The sequence below is a fragment of the Dioscorea cayenensis genome, chromosome 8 (assembly GCF_009730915.1).
Source record: "Dioscorea cayenensis subsp. rotundata cultivar TDr96_F1 chromosome 8, TDr96_F1_v2_PseudoChromosome.rev07_lg8_w22 25.fasta, whole genome shotgun sequence".
Classification (NCBI taxonomy): domain Eukaryota; kingdom Viridiplantae; phylum Streptophyta; class Magnoliopsida; order Dioscoreales; family Dioscoreaceae; genus Dioscorea; species Dioscorea cayenensis.
Window position 1 is genome coordinate 4,971,515 of NC_052478.1, and position 17,093 is coordinate 4,988,607.

The following is a 17,093-nucleotide window of genomic DNA, read 5'->3' on the forward strand; positions in this document are numbered from 1 at the left end:
ATAACGGATGATCCATGTTTGCCTATTGTTTCTTTGTTTCCTTCTTCTTTTTTTTTTTTTATTAAAGGGATAAGCTCCTAGATAGTTAAGGAATTTGGTAAAGTTAATGCTTCACATGCTTTCACATTGGGTTATTGAGATTTACGTGGGATTTGCACTTTCACAAAATTAATTCTTCTATATGGGTTCTAACTCTCACCATTTTCCCTCCCTTAAAGGCCTAGATTAGTACCCCTAATCACCTGAATGAGGTGGTTTTGGTTGGTGTCCCAAGTTTTGTTTTGGCTTTTTTAGTTTTTTATTTTGTCTATTTTATTGAATTTTAATTACCATTGATGAACACTGAGGTCTATAACTCTAAACGGCTTTTACTATGTAATTTTGCTTTATAATTTGCGGTTGTTTTTATTTTTCTAATAAAGTTGTGATTTATCAATTTCATCAAATAATAATATGCCAAAAAATATTAATGTAGAATTTTAAGTTTTTATATGCTACATGCATGAATTAGAGAGCTGACTGTAAATAATAATTTGTCGATTTTATTCTCCAACATAGTGTTACAAAATATTGCTTTTTAATATCTCATTAAAAATAATGTAAAATAAAACAACTTGAAAATAAAAATAAAAAATATATGCAAGAAATTAGAAAAAATACAAATTCATGAGATGAGAAAACATCCATATGAATTTGTATATATATTCTGGAATGATTGTGGTTTATCCATTTTTTTTAAAAAATTATATATATATAAGTTATCGCTATAATAAACAAACGATGAGATATTTGATTCAAAGATCAAGAGTTCAACTCTTTATTGCATGGTTGAGATGTAGCGGTTGTGTGTGATGGTTTATGCCCATTATAAAAAAAAATTATACATTATCAAACAAAGTAATTGTTTCTTCACCTGCAACTCAAAACCTCATAAACTCATAAACATGTATATGAAATAATAGACACAATGACAGGAGCTTAAAACTGTGTCTTATATAATTCCAACATCTATATGTATATCATTCTTCTTTATTTCTGATATACTTTTTTCATTATTTAATAATAACATGATTTATCCAAACTTTGTGGTCTCTCCAACTTTTTACTTTTTTTTTTATATAATATAGTGGATAAACTAGCTAACAAGCCAATATGGGTCTCTCAAACCTTCAATGAATTCTTAAAAAAAAAAATTAACTGTCATAAAAAAAATGGAGCATATCAAATAAATAAATTACATGCATATGCATGAGAGATGATGCATGATTCACCAGTAAACATTTCATATAATATGCATCTCATTCTTACATCCTCCTCATTGTACCCAATTCTTCTTAAATATTCATCTTCAAACCACTGTTTCATACTTTCTCTACATATCTACATCAGCTATTATTCCTGCCATGCATTTCTTTATAACCTTAAAAATTTCATTTAAAAAAAAAAAAATTCTAAAAATAATAAATTTCATCATCACCACCACCCTTCTTCTTTATATACTGATACTACACATATCATAAGAGCATGCTCAACTCCCAACTTGCACTGCGAGTACATCTCTTTCTATTTCTCTCTCTCTTTTTCCATTCTTGTTCTTTGTAGTCCTTTTCTAATTTCTTTCTCTGATTAGAAGATGATGAACAATAACAGAACAAACTCTCTAGATTCATACATCCATCAACCACCTTTCATGCCATTCTCTAGTCCTGAAACAAGCTCTCAAAAACATCATCACATGTGGAACTTAGAACCACAAAGCTCACAAACACTTAACACCACTCATCACCAAAACCAACACTTATACTTCAATAATTCTCAGTTGTTAGATTGCACTCCTCCTCTTCTCCCTATGGCTAATACTGTTCCATTTTATACTCCTCCTATGCCAAGTTACCGAGAGGATCATGAGGTCGTAGGTGTCGGAAGCCAAATAGGCCTTAATTTAGGCCACCGGACTTATTTCTCGTCCGGAGATGCACTGGCTTTAGGGAGGCTTTGGGGAAGATCAAGGGCCGGGTATGCCTTCGGACACCACCCGCCGCCGAGATGCCAAGCTGATGGTTGTGGTGCTGATCTTTCAGGTGCTAAACATTATCATAGGAGGCATAAGGTTTGTGAGTTTCATTCTAAGGCAGCTGTTGTTATCTTTGCTGGTGGTGTGCAACAAAGGTTTTGTCAACAGTGCAGCAGGTAACTTGCCATGCATGGTTTCTTATAGTTCTTATGTAAAAAAAATATAAGGATTTGTTTTTGGAGTGCTTGGAAAATTGTAAATGTTGTTTTTTGTGTGTGTGTGTGTGTGTGTGTGTGTGTGTTTGGTTTGATGGGAAAACATGTCATATATATATAGACATTAAAGCAGAATATATTGATGTTATAACTAGTAATCTTCTTTTCTTCTTATTTTATCTTCATCATCATCAGCTTATTGTTTGTTGAGATACCTGTGTCTTTATTTCACATAGTTTTTGAGCTATTGCATTGTTCTTAGAGAGTTTGCATGCAAAGACTATAAATGTTAAATCTTTTTCACTGTGTGTCTTATCACTGATACATGCATGGATGGTTTAGGTTCCATGAGCTCTCAGAGTTTGATGAAACCAAGAGAAGCTGCAGGAAAAGACTAGCAGACCACAACAGGAGAAGAAGAAAGCCCAAGCCTCAAACAACCAACACATCAAGCTCCTCAAGCCTCAATGACAATCTCCAAGACAAGAGCAAACCATCTTCAAAACCAACAAGAGATTCTTCATGTCTGCCATCAATCTCATTCTTCTTTGTTTCCCTCTGCAAACTTTTTGCTAATTCTCTGTTTTAATCTTGTGCAGCAACCAGCAAATCCAGCAGCAAAACAAGCTTGGATTTTGAGGCACAACAAAGCTACCATTTGAGCAATAACAGCCCAGCACTGTCTCTTGGGGGAGTTGGGAGAGTGAATCAGTTCAACCATGGCTCCATGCTTTCCATTTCTGATGAGAAGGAAAGCCACTTCTCCAATGGCTTTTTTCCCAATCAGAGCATCAGTGAAGCTTCCACCATTAACCACCTTCATCTTGGCCAAACCATGTTCAATATGGACTTCATTTAATTCCACAAGTTTGTTTCTCTGTTTGTTTGTCAGAAATAACAAGAACATGCATGGTACTTAATTCCTCTGTTTGCCAGAAAACAAAATTTCACATCCTTTAAGCAAACAACAAATCAACACATTGATATTGATTAATGGAAACAAAAACGTCCAGTGATCAGCTTTGATTTCTTCTTGTTTGCAGCACAGCCAATGCTTAATGTCAACTCAAGTTCATTCTCTTCTTCATCTGTCAATGAATCTTCGACTCCGACTTTGAAGCCCGGAAAACAGGCTCTTGTGTCTCTGCTCTCCTTGTTTAGCAGATCCTTCATTAGCGTCTTCTGAATTCTGTATAATCGATGGAGTTCATGCACCTGACATTGAGTCCATAAATCAATGGAATTCAAACATACAAAACCTGACTGCATGAGACATATTATATATACCTGATGTTTGAACATCTCTTCATGTTTCAGAATTATATTTTTCATAGTTTCTTTGTTGGAGTGGTTTTTTTCTAGTGATGTATCCATTGAGTCTTGATGCTGGTTGCAGTTGTTGAAGTAATTGAGTGGCAATTGGGATTGAAATTTGGTGCCCATGTCTGGATTAACAGTAAGGCAGTATCATGCCAAGATTATGAGTGGAGTTTTCTGATAGGTTATAGTTTTACTTTTGAATCTGCCATCAGAGAACAAAATTAAATGACATGCAGAAAAATAAGTTTGAGGTGTTGTTCATCTTGATAGCGGAAAAACTCATAATCTGATTGAGTTCTGATTAAAAAATTAAACTTCTCACGGATAAAAAAGATTTCTTTATCTTTCATTTTTCAATCCAGAGCAAATATACTACACAAGTTATATGAGATTTGGAAAATAATTAAGCCTGAGGTGTTGCTTATCTTGATAGCAGAAAAATTCATAATAAGATTGAGTTATATATGAGAAAGAAGATTACAGCATTAAGATTTTCATGTAAAAGGGTTCCTATACATCAATTCATTCTGCAATCCAAAGCAAAAGAGAACAAATTATATGAAAAAAAAAAAAGTTAAGAGATATGTGTTGTCATCTTGATGGCAAATAAACTAAAATTTCTAAAGAAATCTGAGACCATGTAAAGAATAAAGAAGCAGCCTTTTGAAGTCTTTTACTGATTTTGATTTTGAATGTTAGATATTTGCGAAAACTAACAGCATAAATCAAATGGAAACTCAAGAACATGACTTGAATCACAAACACAGAAAAAAAGATCAATTGATTCTGCTCTAAGAACAAAAAGCTCAATTTCTGCAAACTCCTACAAAAATCTCAATGAAGAAAACATGATAATAAACCAGATAAAAAGAATGGAGGGTTTTTGATTCACCTGCAAGCTCCATTGCAACTATTCATCAAGCATCTTCAACTCTCCAACAAACCATTTTCATAAACACAAGGAGCAATCCAAGGTAGAAGACTATTGCTACTTAAAATGTGATATGAAAACAAACATCAAAGAAAGAACACATCCCCAGTCTTCTACGTAAGCTTATGTAATCATGCGAACAATATATTCCAGATAACTCTCAAAGGACAAGCAGATACCAAAGATGCCATTCTTGTCTAATCCCTTTCTCTCTGTATCTGATTATAAAAATCACATCTTTTTGTGTTGTTCATCTCCACTGTCCTCTCATATATGATCAGGATTCAGAAGACAAAGAATGAATGACAGGAATCAAACTGTACTCACAAATCACAGCCTACAAATTATTTGGTAAGAAAAACACATTTAAAAAAAACAAAAACAAAAAAAAGAAAACAAACATTCCCATTTCCCAATCATTGATTTCACTATTAAAAAAAAAAGGAGTTTTTTAAACAACACAAGCTCATTTTTGCATTGCCTGAAAATGAGATTTCTTTTTATCACAGAAATGAAGAAACAAACAACAACAACAAAACATTGAATCTTTTCAACCAGAAAAAAAACATAATGCAGGATGGCAGAATGAGATTAGATGAAAAATCAGAAGCAGAAACACATACCATCCATCACTTTCTTCCAAAAGCTAAAGAACCAAACATGCTTGTCCTTGAAAGGATTAAAGAAATAGAGGTCCCCTACAAATATATGTTCTCATTATCCAGTGAAAACCACCATCACCATCACCATCACCATCACCAGCAGCAGCAGCAGCAACAAGAGGAGAAGGCTCACATGCATCCAAGTTGAAGCCTTTGTTCTCATTGGTGGAGCACCTTCTTCTTTTGTCTCTATTGTTCTTTGCCACATAAATTAATTCCTAGATAAACCTTCATATTTCTTCAAACTATATACACATATATATATATATATTCAAAAGCTTTTATTTATTTTAAAAAAAAGCTTTTATTTTCTCTTGGGGAGAACTTTCTTTTTTATTGTTATCTATATATATAAGCCTTATTATTATTATTATTTGTTTTTTAATTAAAATTATTATTATTTGTTTTTAATTAAAATTATTATTATTTGTTGATTATTAATTAAAAAAAGTAATTAATGTGTTTGCTAGTTTTATAGATCCTCCTATAGCTCAGGAGTAATCAGCTCCCTCAACCTGTGACTCCAATAGATGTCTTAGTTGACCCAATTACTTTTTTGAAAAAGTGGATAAACCACTAAATTAGATATATCAAAAGCAAAAAATAACCAAGTACAGGCAAAAAAGAGAAACAGACTCCTGGCACCACAAGCGGTGATGTAGGGGTTACACCCAGTTACTTTCTTCTCTATTCGTTTTTTTTCTCTTTTTTCTGAGTTTTTCACTGCTGGTGAGAACTTAGCTGTTCTGTTTTTCTTGTTTTGATGTTTGTTTTCTCATATGTTAATCTCATGCTATACTTCACATTTCTAATAAAATAGTGGTTTATCCATTTCTATAAAATATATATAGATGTAAAGATCACCTTTATACATCTTTAAATTATGTCAACATGCCACATAGTTATTTTTTCCTTTTTCAATTGAAAAGCTATTTACATATAGGAAAAATAAGGAGAAAGAATTTTTTTAAAAAGGGGAAAGTTTTTTGGTTTGTGTAAAATATATAGATAGTTTAAAATGCCTGAAAAATGAAGATTTATGCAAAACGACAAAAAAAAAAAAGATGACGTAATCGCGAAATTCAAAAGGGTTGGGACCACAAGCCCGGTGTAATCCGTGCGGTCCGACGCACTCCACATCAGAACGCTTTTCCACTTCAAATCAAACATCATTTTAATCAATCAATCAAATACTAATCTCTCTCTTATATAATAACATAATTTAAATTAGTAGGTATTATAAATACTTTAATAATATATATTACAACTCATGAAATTAACACTCTCATGGTTTACTTATAACACATCTTAGCAGTGAATGGACAGGCTCAGGCTTGGGATTCGACTTCATGCTGTGCTGTGATACTGTAAAAATATTATTTATTTATTATTTATTATGTAATACATATTGAACCTTAGTTTGAATTTTTCGTGGTAGAAATTATATTCTTCATAATTTCAAAGTTATACGATCAGGGGATTTACCATCATTGAGTTATGATCTCTGATATATGTGACGGGTCTTTATTACTCAATATATTAGCCCACATTATTTGATAAATTTCTAGGGGATTAAATTATTATAACCAATGTATTTATGTAACTAGTTTTTTTTAAGTCTTTTGAATAGCGAGGCTCATCACTATTTGTAATATATATATATACATCCGATGGAGAAAATAATAACTTTTAAATTTTTTTTAATAATTTCGTGCAAATAATTTAATTTGCATAACAAGTGTAGTGATAATTAAGAGATTAACAAAGGTGTAACCTTAAAAATAACTAAATATATTATTAAGGAAGTAATGCAAACCATAATTATTGAAGCAAAAAGGGAGAATAAAGCACACGCCATTGCTTATGGCTAAAAAGTAAGAACATCCCCAATGTGTTCCATTTGTCACCTATCAATTTACAATTATATTTTTTTTTGTTCTTAAAATTTATTACTTTATCTCTACTTTATATATATATATATATTCAATTATATATTTTATTTTTCTTTGATGCAATAAAATAAATTAGTTGTAGCAATACACCATGCGATCCATTGGGCCTGGTGTCATTTACATGGGCTGTGGCCCGGCCCGTTTTATAGGTTCGGGCCCAAAAACTGAAAAAGAGCCCTAGATGGATGAAGGGAAAATGGCGGCACTGGAGCTCGCGAGGGTGGCAATGGCGCGCGCGGAGCTGTGGGAATTCGGGGTGGCGATCTTGTTCTTCCATGCCTCCGAGTATGCGCTCGCTGTTGCATTCCATGGCCGCAACAACGTCAACCTCAGTTGTGAGTGCTCCACTCTCTCTTCAATGGTATTCTTTGAATTCAATGAGGATTTGTACTCGTCTGCGTTTAAATATGGGTTTTTGGTTCGGCTATGATGATTTCTGGTATTTTTGTGCGGAATTAATTGTGAAAATTTCGATTTTTATGGAGTGGGGATGGTGTTTAGTGTTGGAGAACGAGGAATTTAGGAGATGCTGTTATGTTTTTAATGTCTTAGGTGAAGTCTAGAAGCCTTGCAGACGTTCAATCTTGTATATGTATGTGTGTCTGTTAATTTGAGAATTGTCCAAATTCATTCCTTAGTTAGTTCTTATGGTTAGAAAAATTCGAGAATCACTCCAGAGATGCATGTGTACATTCAGTTTTATGAGTATGTGAACTCTTCTTAGCATGATTTCTTAAGATTTCCTTATGGAACATATGTTTAACACTCGCAGCACTTCTTATTAGCAAGCATTATGTCATTGCAATGGGGTGTGCATTGGTGGAGTACATTGTAGAGCTGGTCTTCTTCCCTGAATTGAAGGAAAATTGGTTGGTTAACAATGTTGGCTTGGTGATGGTTCTGGTTGGGGAGGTTGTAAGGAAAGCTGGGGTCATTACCGCTGGCCGTGCCTTCACTCACAACATCAGAATCTATCATGAAGATCATCATGAATTGATAACTCATGGAATTTATAGGTAAATTTTTATTTGTAGATTGTGCTATTATTTAATTTTATCTATAATGGGCAAGCATAATGTTCATGAAGTGCTTGAGGTTCCTGTTTGAGTAAACACCATTAAACATGTACTAATTTGTTAAATTTCTTGCTGTGTGCATGCTCTTTCTGTGCAATTATTCTCCTTTCTTAATTGCATAAGGTCTATTTCTTTTAAATGTGGATTGAAGACTTATTTGAGTTTCTGTAATGTCATGTGCCCTAGATTGATCTGGCAGGCCTTTGCTGCATTAAGAATGACGATAGTAGAGAAACTCTAACCAATATATCCTGTTTACCTGCATTCTTCAATCAGATGGAACTTCTTCAAGATGATTCAATTTTCAGACTGTTTTTTAATAAATGATACCTCTTATCAACTAAAATGAATTGTTTCATTTTCTTCATCCTTGATGTCATGAACTGTCACAATTCAAACTTTTATGGACTATTCAAAAGTTCATAGTGCTGATATATGGATTTCTGATCATGATAATTCATAATTATCGTGTAACACCTGAAGTTGGGACAAAAGATTCTAGGAGGGTTGGTTGTAGTTTTACATGGCAAGGAGGCTTCTCATTGAAAGTTTTTTTGGATTATCATTGGTGGAATATTTTTAGCATCTGCTACATAGTTTGTGTTAAGTGCAATAGAAGCCTGAATCTTTCGCTCTTTGACTTGGAATTTACACTTTTTCCAGTGTAGAGCTAAAAGATATCATGTTCATTATCCGGGCTTTAGGTGGATATACTAATATATTATTCAACTCTTGTAGAAGTATTATTTCAATTATTTTATTTTGTATCAATGAAATATACAACCTGCTAGCATGTTTTTTCCATCCAAATAAACAGGTTCATCCGACATCCTGGCTATTGTGGTTTTTTCGTCTGGGCTACTGGGACCCAGGTTATGCTCTGCAACCCCATATGCATAGTTGCTTTTGCATTGGTTACTTGGCGGTTCTTTTCTTCTCGTATTCGGTATCCATATTGACTAACCGTATTCCATCTGATATTCTCCTTTTACTTAGGTTCTATCATATTCTTTGTTTTTTTTTTGGGCTAGGATGCTTTTAATCTTGACGAATTTTACTCATCGACATATTTTTCATAGTTCAACTAGGTTATGCAAATTGGCAATCCTTAATGTAGTACAGATATGAGGAGTTCTTCTTGAGACAGTTCTTTGGACGCCAATATGAAGAGTATGCCAATGAAGTTCCTTCTGGTCTTCCTTTCATAAAGTGAGATCGAGCATTATCTGCAAGTATTTACCAAGGTATGACTAATTATTTATCCTGGATTCACAGTTTCTAGTGCCCATTGCCTCACCACATTTCTGCTTCCAATTGTTTCTATTCATGCAGCTAGTTCGATTTCAAGTCAGTAGTACAGTCAGGGAGCAAACTTCATACAAACAGAAACAACCATTACGGACAGCGCCCTTCTTGGTTCACACCAGGGAGGGGTTACCGGGAGTTGGAAAACACGAAACAAACTGCATTTTTTATGTTTGTTGCTATCCTTGCGAATCCAATTCCCTGGATCAGACACTGTTACTTTCATAATTAAATGCTGATTTTGCAAGTTTCATTGGAAAACTGGAAATTTAGAAATTAGTACCTTAAATGTTCATCAAGAGTTATTTCTGGTTGGATTCCAATTGATGTTTGATTCAGTGATTCAAGGTTTATTGATTAGTTCTTCCATATATATATATATATATATACTCTGTAGCCCACTGAATGTTTGCCATATATACTTAACCCTAATTCTATCCCCATAATTCACTATTCATCTAAGTTTTTCTTGGAAGGGCATTTGGCATGCTGTAATTGGTAGAGAAAAACTATTTTTTTAATTAATTGATGGTTGCTCTTCTAACCCTAGATCTCCAACTCTCCTTCTCCGCCTTCATTATCCACCTCTCCAATGGCCTCCATCTCCGGCTTCTACTGCTCCTCCTCCTCCTCTTCTTCCCCTGCCGCTGCTCTCAAGCTCACTGATGAGTTCTTTGATTCGATGGAACCCCAGCATCAGAAGGTTTTTCTTTTTGCATATGAGGAGCGATTGTGAACCCTGATGAGGTGCGGATCTATATTTGCATTCTCCGGCAACGAGAACTTTCTTATGAACTTGCCAGCCCTTCTCTCCATCCGCAGGTACTTCCCATCATTCTTTTCTTCTCCTCTCTTCTTCTTCTAATGTTGTTGTTGTTGATCTTGCTTTTCTCTTTGATTGATTTGGATTTCATATAATGGTTTAGTTATTTTATTTAGGAAATTAAATTTTGTAGTTCATTAATATCATAAATTAAAATTCAATTTGTATTTAAATAAAAGTCTGAGATTTGGCCGTCAATCCTATATTGTTTGAATTCTTTCTTTCTTTTTTTTTTTGTTTTTAGTTTAGCGCTGATGATTAAGCTTTTGTTGTTTTTTTTCAAATCTGATTTGGTGCGGTGAAGAGATTTGGGGGAAAGGAAAAGGAAAAAAAAAAAAGTAGATAAAAGAAATCAATTCTTTGTGGTTGTTTCTGTTCTGGTCCACCAAATGTGGAATCCCAACAAGTCCTTGAACGCCATCCCTCATCTTCTCCATCTCTCACTGCTCATCAATCTCCAAGTTTCTGCTGAAGTTCATGGTACATTCATTCTCATGTGTTTCATTCCAAATTATTATTATTATTATTATTATTATTATTGTTGTTGTTGTTGTTGTTGTTATTGTTATTGTTATTATGATTTACTTAATAACTCATACAATTTATGCATTTTTTTTCTGAAGATTTTGATATATCATTATCATATACTAGATTATTATATCTCTGACACTCTTTATGTAATGCATTTGAAAAATTCATTTTTAGGAAAGCCTGCTAATGAGATTGTGGACATCATAAATCAGAATAGAACATCAAACAAGCTACCAAAATTGTATGATAGTGCAGGACTAGGCTGCATGGCTTTGCAATATATATCTGAATGCACAGTTGGTATTATTTTTTACCATAGCAATTTGAAGTGGCTTTATGCTGCAACGTTATCCTCTTGAATATGTGTTTATCTATGTATATTTATTGGTTGATTTCTCTGTTTAAGATGCAAAAACATCACTTACGTTAATAATTTGTTGGCGCATTTTGATGATGAAAAATGGTGGTTTTGTCATATAGGAGAATGGGTTGCTTCATGTTCCCAAAGAGCAAGCTCAAAATGCACAATCGAAGATGTTTTCTGGCCCAATGAAGAAAAATCTTTCAATGCTAATACCCCAGGTGACTATATATGCCCATGACTCTTTGAAGCAGCTCTTTGAAGCCACCGTAAGTATAAAAAGAAATTCAATTCCTGTCATTTTTTTTTTTAGGTTTTTATTCTGAAACTCAATTTTCTGCCATGATTTGTTCTCTTTTAGCATTTTCTTTACTTGATTATATTGAAATTCTTGTGGAACTTAATTTTAAGTCGGTCTAAGAAGGTGAATCTGATATGATACTAAGAAATTGGAATGTGAAATGAAAATATAAGAGCTTTATGCATGTAGGCTGATGTAGCCAGTTGTCTGCAAGCATCTTTTATATTTTTTTCATGAAAGTATGCCCACTTTTTCTTGAGTATAATCTTAAGGTTCAATTGATACATCCTGTGCAGATCTTAAACATAGTTTTTAAGTTCTACTGATTCACAAGATCGTGTTTAGATACCGATATCCATTTGCAATAATCATGTTTGTGGAATGGACTATTATTAAAAAAAGTCATTGGTAGAACTTATAACGTCTCCAATAATAAATGGTATTGGACTGCATAAGACTTTATTTTAGACTACTTGGTATTCTTTTTCCTTAAATCAAAGTTCTCAGTTCAAAGATCTCTAGAAATTTAAAATGATTGTATACATAGTAGAATTATACTAAAAAATGACTAGGCATTTGTTGATGTTATTGTAGCGATGGTAGCGAGGCTGTTCATCCTTTATAGTAAGCATATATGTTTTTTAGTTTTTTTTTTGTTTGGTTTAATTTTCGTAATAATCTCCTCTATTTTCAGTCATGAATACCAGGCATTGACACAGACTTGATTTGTTCCTTTATCTATTTATTTATTTCTCTCTCTTTAAAGAATGAAGCTTAAGGACACGTGCTGGAAGGAATCAACACATTAGTAGGAAGAAATCAGTCAAGACACATGCTGGAGGGAATCAACACGTTAGTAGGAAGAAATTAGTCAGGTATTATTGAAAATTCAGTCCTTCTTGATTTATTTAATTGATTCTACTTATATTTCCCATTTGAATTCATTTTACAGGGACTTTTGGATAAACATGGTAGTACTCTTTTGATAAGAAATTAGTTAGATATCTTTGAAAATTTAGTTCTTTTGATTTATTTAATTGATTTTAATTTTATTCCCCATTTGAATTCATTTGATAGTGCCCTACTTTTGGATAAACATTGCCCACAATTGTTGACTATGTTGTGTACAATATATAATTTGTTGTGATCCTTCTGACATTGCAATCCTTTTAACTTCTTTACATGTGAATTTTTACTTTCTACGTACTTATACTTATCTTTCATTGCTTATAAAAGTATATGGTTCATTATAACAAAGTGAGAATTTTGAGATTTAATTAGTTGTCTTGAGTTTTATGGATTGAGGCTATCCAAAATCAGATAAATTTTATAGTTATGATTGTTTTTTATTTGATAATATTAATAAATAACATTCTTGAAGTTTGTTTATTAGGACTTGGGCACATTTATAATTTAGAATAATAAAAAATAAAAAACCAGCCAAAATGAAGAGGAAGCCCCAGTACACTCTTCAAGCTTTGTAAAGCAGTAACTGTTGAAAGTTCACTAATTTTTCAAAAAAGTAGATGGCACAGAGAATTGCTTAAATGGAAGTGTATAGATTGAGAATTTGTACAAATACAGGTGGCTTACCTTCTTCTGCTGAGGTTTTGAACTCTGCGGTAATCATCGCAAAGAGACTTCAATTGCGTTAATGATTGCGTGACTTCCGTTTGCTGGACGTAAGGTCACTGTCAAGGTCCTCCCAGTCACAGCAATAGTTCGATTGAGAACAAGAGCAGCAAATTGTTTTCCTGCCATCTGAATGACATCCACATCATTAAATTTAAGATCACCGTTAAATAATATGTCAAAGACTCTTTGTCCTTCTTTGGTGATCCTGGGATCTATCTCAGCAAAGTGAAGCCAAATTGAATAATTTTTGTTCGGGTCCACCTCCATCTGAAATGATATTTCTGGTTGCCTGTCATTGCTAACAATTGCTGATTGATACAGTCTTTCCAGGTAAAAGTTTGGTGGAAGCGACGCTTGAATGATCTTACTCTCTGTTGAAATCTCCATATCAGAGCCTTGGTCAAAAGTTTTAACTCCTAACCAGAATCTGTCTCCACCCCAGTGATCTTTATCATAATCTTCATCAAACGCTGGTTTCCCAATACCACATGTCAATCTTTTAACAGTTCTGAGTACGGTTCCCTTTTCGTGAGTTGGATCAAAAGAATATGCATTGTCATCAACTTGAAGAATTTCAATAGAAAGGACGGACGGGTCTCCATGACCAGTGTTATGGAAGCAGATAGCAATCGATGTACTAGTGACGAATACTAATGCCATATATATATTTGTTTATTGAAGCAATGCAAAGGAGAACTTTGTCACATATAAATCTGGGAGGTTAATGATGATTATTATTATTATTAATCTCTTTCTTTGATAATGAGTTAGTCAAAATAAGATGAGTTCATTCTATAACCCAAAAACTTGGTGATATGAAACATAAAAAATGGCTGAGAGGGTTATTAGTAGTATGATTATTATTATGATGAAAACATGTATAATTCCATAGGTGAAAATAACAAAAAGGTCTATTTTGATTCTTTTATATTGATAATATTATAAGAAACCAAACTTAGAACATAAAAAAAAAAAAAATGACCATTTACACTTCCACAATATACATATATGTGCAAATATTATGTTTTGATTAATATTATTGAAAAATAATTTTGCAAATTTGTCAATATATACTGATAATATTCGTCAAAATAATTGCGAAATTTTGGATGACTAAATATTAAGGAAATGGAATTTATTGATAAATCCTTTTTCACTCATATTTATGATGTTTTGAAAAGTAATTATTTTCTTTAAAAAAATATAAATGAGTAAGATGAAGCCAATGATTTTAATTATTTTTATTTCTTAATAAGATGGATAGGTTATCATTTTATACTGTTCATTATAATTGGTGGAGGGATTCAAACTCTCTACTATGTTATCTTATATAAATGATGGTTTTGAAGATATTATTTGTAGTTTTTTATTAGCTTATTATCAAAATGTCTATATATGTAAACATTCTTGGCAAACTAGATTTTTTCACTTATAATGACTATATAATAGTAATAAATTGCAAGATCATGTTTTTTCGCATGCATAAATTGTTTTCCCTATTCTTTTTATTATTCTTCTATAATTTTATGTGAATCTAATTTTTTTTAAAAAAAAACCTAACAAACAAAATTTTTACAAGAATTTAGAAAATATGCATTAAATGAAAATTTGTGTTAATAAATAAAAGTACCATATATTGAATATATATGAGTAACAAAATTTAATTTTCTACATAAAATAAGTAAACCATTAATCCAACTTATAACTTTTAACGACACAATAGCCCTGATAAAATCTGCATAACCACCATCCATACTTTTGATATAAATTTACAATTACAATAAATCTTTATTTCAACTTTAAAATCCTCAATCTTTCTACACTAAATAAAGATATATATATATATATATATATTAACCAGACATTTTATTTTAATTATTATAGCCACAAAGAAAAAAACACCGAAGTAAAAAAAGCTTAATATTAAAAATTGTTCTTTTGCCCAAAGTATCTAAATGAAGTCATTTTAATCATTCAATAAACAATATAACATATGTGATATATTTCTCATATTGTTTTTCCTAAAGTTTTTAAATCGGACATTTTCCTTCTTGAGCATGAAGATCCTTTTCATTATCCTTCCATCATTATATGTGAATAGAAAATTCCGTAAAAAACCAGAACTTTATAGAAATTTGCAAAATAGTTATAAAGTGAAAGTTTGTGTAAATAAATAAAATTACTATATCTTGAATATATATATTCTCTGCACAATTTAATTTCCTAAAGAAAATAAGTAAACCACAAATCCATCTTTTCCTAAACAAAGACTTGGTCATAAAAATTAAGCACTGTCAACTTTTCATAGCACACTTCCTGCAATAAAATCTGCTCAATCACCATCCATATCTTTAATATTATATACAATCACAATAAATCTTGATTACACCTTTAAAATCCTCAATCATTATACACTAAATAAAGATATACATAAATAAATATGTCTGCAGGCATCCTATTTCAATTCTTACAAAAAAGAAGAAAAAACCCAAGTGGAAAGCTTAATATGTAAAATTATTTTTTCTTTCAAAGTATCGAAATAAAATCATTCTCATCATTCAATAAACAATATAATATATTTTAGCAATATATTTCCAACTTTTCACATCTTGCCAATATACTTTCTATACTGAAAATAATTTTAAAAAAATGACATTAACAATTTTTTGTTTTCAAAATTTATACTATCTTTGTAATCTTCCTTTTAGATATAGTCAACCCACAGCGTTAGCGCGGGTACTTAAATCTAGTATAAATTAATACTAATCTCTTCTTTTAAAAGAAATTTTAAAAATTGAAAAAAAAAAAATGATACTGTTTGGTCATAGAGTTAGTTAATTTTTTTTAACATATAAATTAAAACTAATATCTTCTTTTAAAAAGAATTTTTAAAAAATGATAACTAAAAATTTTTTGGTTTCCAGATTTTTTTTTCTTTATAAAATAAAAACCAAGGTGTGGAATGCAACTTGCATTGCTAAACAAGTTAGTTATCATGTGATCTATATGTTAATACTAATCTTTTAAAGAATTTAAAAATTAAATAATTGAATTTTTGTTTTGTTTTTCAGATTTTTCCTCTCTAGAATAAAAACCAAAGTGAGGAATGCAACTTGCATTAAAACACATTTATTTCTAATGAAGACAAAAGATAGGTTAATAAAATCCATTCCAAAGGGGATCGTTAGAAGTTGGTCCGCGAGATATCTTATGCAAGTGTTCATACGCCCCTGTGGAACTTCTCTTTTGTTATTCTTAAAGCACATTTATTTCTAATAGAGACAAGAAAGATATGTATAAGTGCTTCACATGGGTGAGCGTTATTTGTTGGCTAGCAGGAACATCTTATGCGAGTGGCTCGCGGGAACGTCTTATGCAGTGTTCAAATGCACCTGAGGAACTCCTTCTTTGTTATTCTTAAAGAACTTTTATTTCAAATAAAGACAAAAGATAGGTTGACAGGTGAGCATTAGTTGTTGGTTTGCGGGAACAACTAATAGGAGATGACTTTTTACTTTCTCAGACAGTTAGATTGATACGCTGGGAGATTATGTTTCTGACTTTTTACTTTCTTATATAGTTACATAAGCTTAACTTTCGCAATACTTACAAATGAAATATGCTGGCATGTGAAAATATAAATCAAATTTTAATAAATTATTTTTTTAACTTTGTCATATCCTTATATAGACAACTTTTAATATCATCTCAATGACAACATTGCTCTTAAATTAATATTTATGTGATGATAAGTTATAACAAATTCTCTTGAATGATGAAGTGTCTATATATATATATATATATATATTAGACAGGTATTTTATTTCAATTCTTATAACAAAGAAGAAAAAAACCAAGTAGAAGGCTTAATATTTAAAATTGTTTTTTCTTTCAAAGTATTGAAATGAAATTATTTTCGTTATTCAATAAACAATATGACATATTCTAGTAATATATTTCCTAACTT

The 17,093-nt window shown here is 31.7% G+C and overlaps 5 protein-coding genes across 8 annotated transcripts; 3 read left to right on the top strand and 2 right to left on the bottom strand.

The window, feature by feature from the left end:
- Nucleotides 1–1,545: 1,545 nt before the first annotated feature.
- LOC120266540 (squamosa promoter-binding-like protein 10) lies at nt 1,546–3,407 on the top strand. The gene is made up of 4 exons (XM_039274181.1): nt 1,546–2,190; nt 2,572–2,753; nt 2,829–3,141; nt 3,273–3,407. The coding sequence occupies exons 1-3, from the start codon at nt 1,634–1,636 to the stop codon at nt 3,086–3,088; spliced, it is 999 nt and encodes a 332-aa protein (XP_039130115.1). The 5' UTR covers nt 1,546–1,633; the 3' UTR covers nt 3,089–3,141; nt 3,273–3,407.
- LOC120266541 lies at nt 3,187–5,223 on the bottom strand. Of its 2 annotated transcripts, XM_039274183.1 has the most exons (3): nt 5,104–5,223; nt 3,517–3,674; nt 3,187–3,444 (listed from the first exon to the last, which is right to left on the bottom strand). In XM_039274183.1, the coding sequence occupies exons 1-3, from the start codon at nt 5,108–5,110 to the stop codon at nt 3,220–3,222; spliced, it is 390 nt and encodes a 129-aa protein (XP_039130117.1). In that variant the 5' UTR covers nt 5,111–5,223; the 3' UTR covers nt 3,187–3,219. The 2 variants fall into 2 exon arrangements, with proteins under 2 accessions (XP_039130117.1, XP_039130116.1); XM_039274182.1 differs by having other exon boundaries at nt 3,187–3,674.
- Nucleotides 5,224–7,290: 2,067 nt separating this feature from the next.
- On the top strand, nt 7,291–9,784 carry LOC120267011 (probable protein-S-isoprenylcysteine O-methyltransferase). Its single transcript, XM_039274691.1, has 5 exons — nt 7,291–7,429; nt 7,867–8,110; nt 8,988–9,116; nt 9,293–9,414; nt 9,503–9,784. Exons 1-4 carry the CDS (start codon nt 7,291–7,293, stop codon nt 9,381–9,383), a joined length of 603 nt encoding a protein of 200 aa, XP_039130625.1. The 3' UTR covers nt 9,384–9,414; nt 9,503–9,784.
- A 128-nt stretch (nt 9,785–9,912) lies between these two features.
- LOC120267013 lies at nt 9,913–12,679 on the top strand. 3 transcript variants are annotated; one of them, XR_005538354.1, is made up of 6 exons: nt 9,913–10,297; nt 10,603–10,778; nt 11,004–11,129; nt 11,310–11,459; nt 12,258–12,366; nt 12,444–12,679. XR_005538354.1 is itself a non-coding variant. In XM_039274692.1 (5 exons), the coding sequence occupies exons 1-4, from the start codon at nt 10,218–10,220 to the stop codon at nt 11,429–11,431; spliced, it is 504 nt and encodes a 167-aa protein (XP_039130626.1). In that variant the 5' UTR covers nt 9,913–10,217; the 3' UTR covers nt 11,432–11,459; nt 12,086–12,250. The 3 variants fall into 3 exon arrangements, 1 of the variants encoding a protein (XP_039130626.1); XM_039274692.1 differs by lacking the exons at nt 12,258–12,366; nt 12,444–12,679 and adding an exon at nt 12,086–12,250; XR_005538355.1 differs by lacking the exons at nt 9,913–10,297; nt 11,004–11,129 and having other exon boundaries at nt 10,564–10,778.
- Nucleotides 12,680–13,117: 438 nt separating this feature from the next.
- Nucleotides 13,118–13,786, bottom strand: LOC120267180 (receptor-like protein 4). The gene has a single exon (XM_039274878.1). It carries the CDS (start codon nt 13,784–13,786, stop codon nt 13,118–13,120), a length of 669 nt encoding a protein of 222 aa, XP_039130812.1.
- Nucleotides 13,787–17,093: the final 3,307 nt, after the last annotated feature.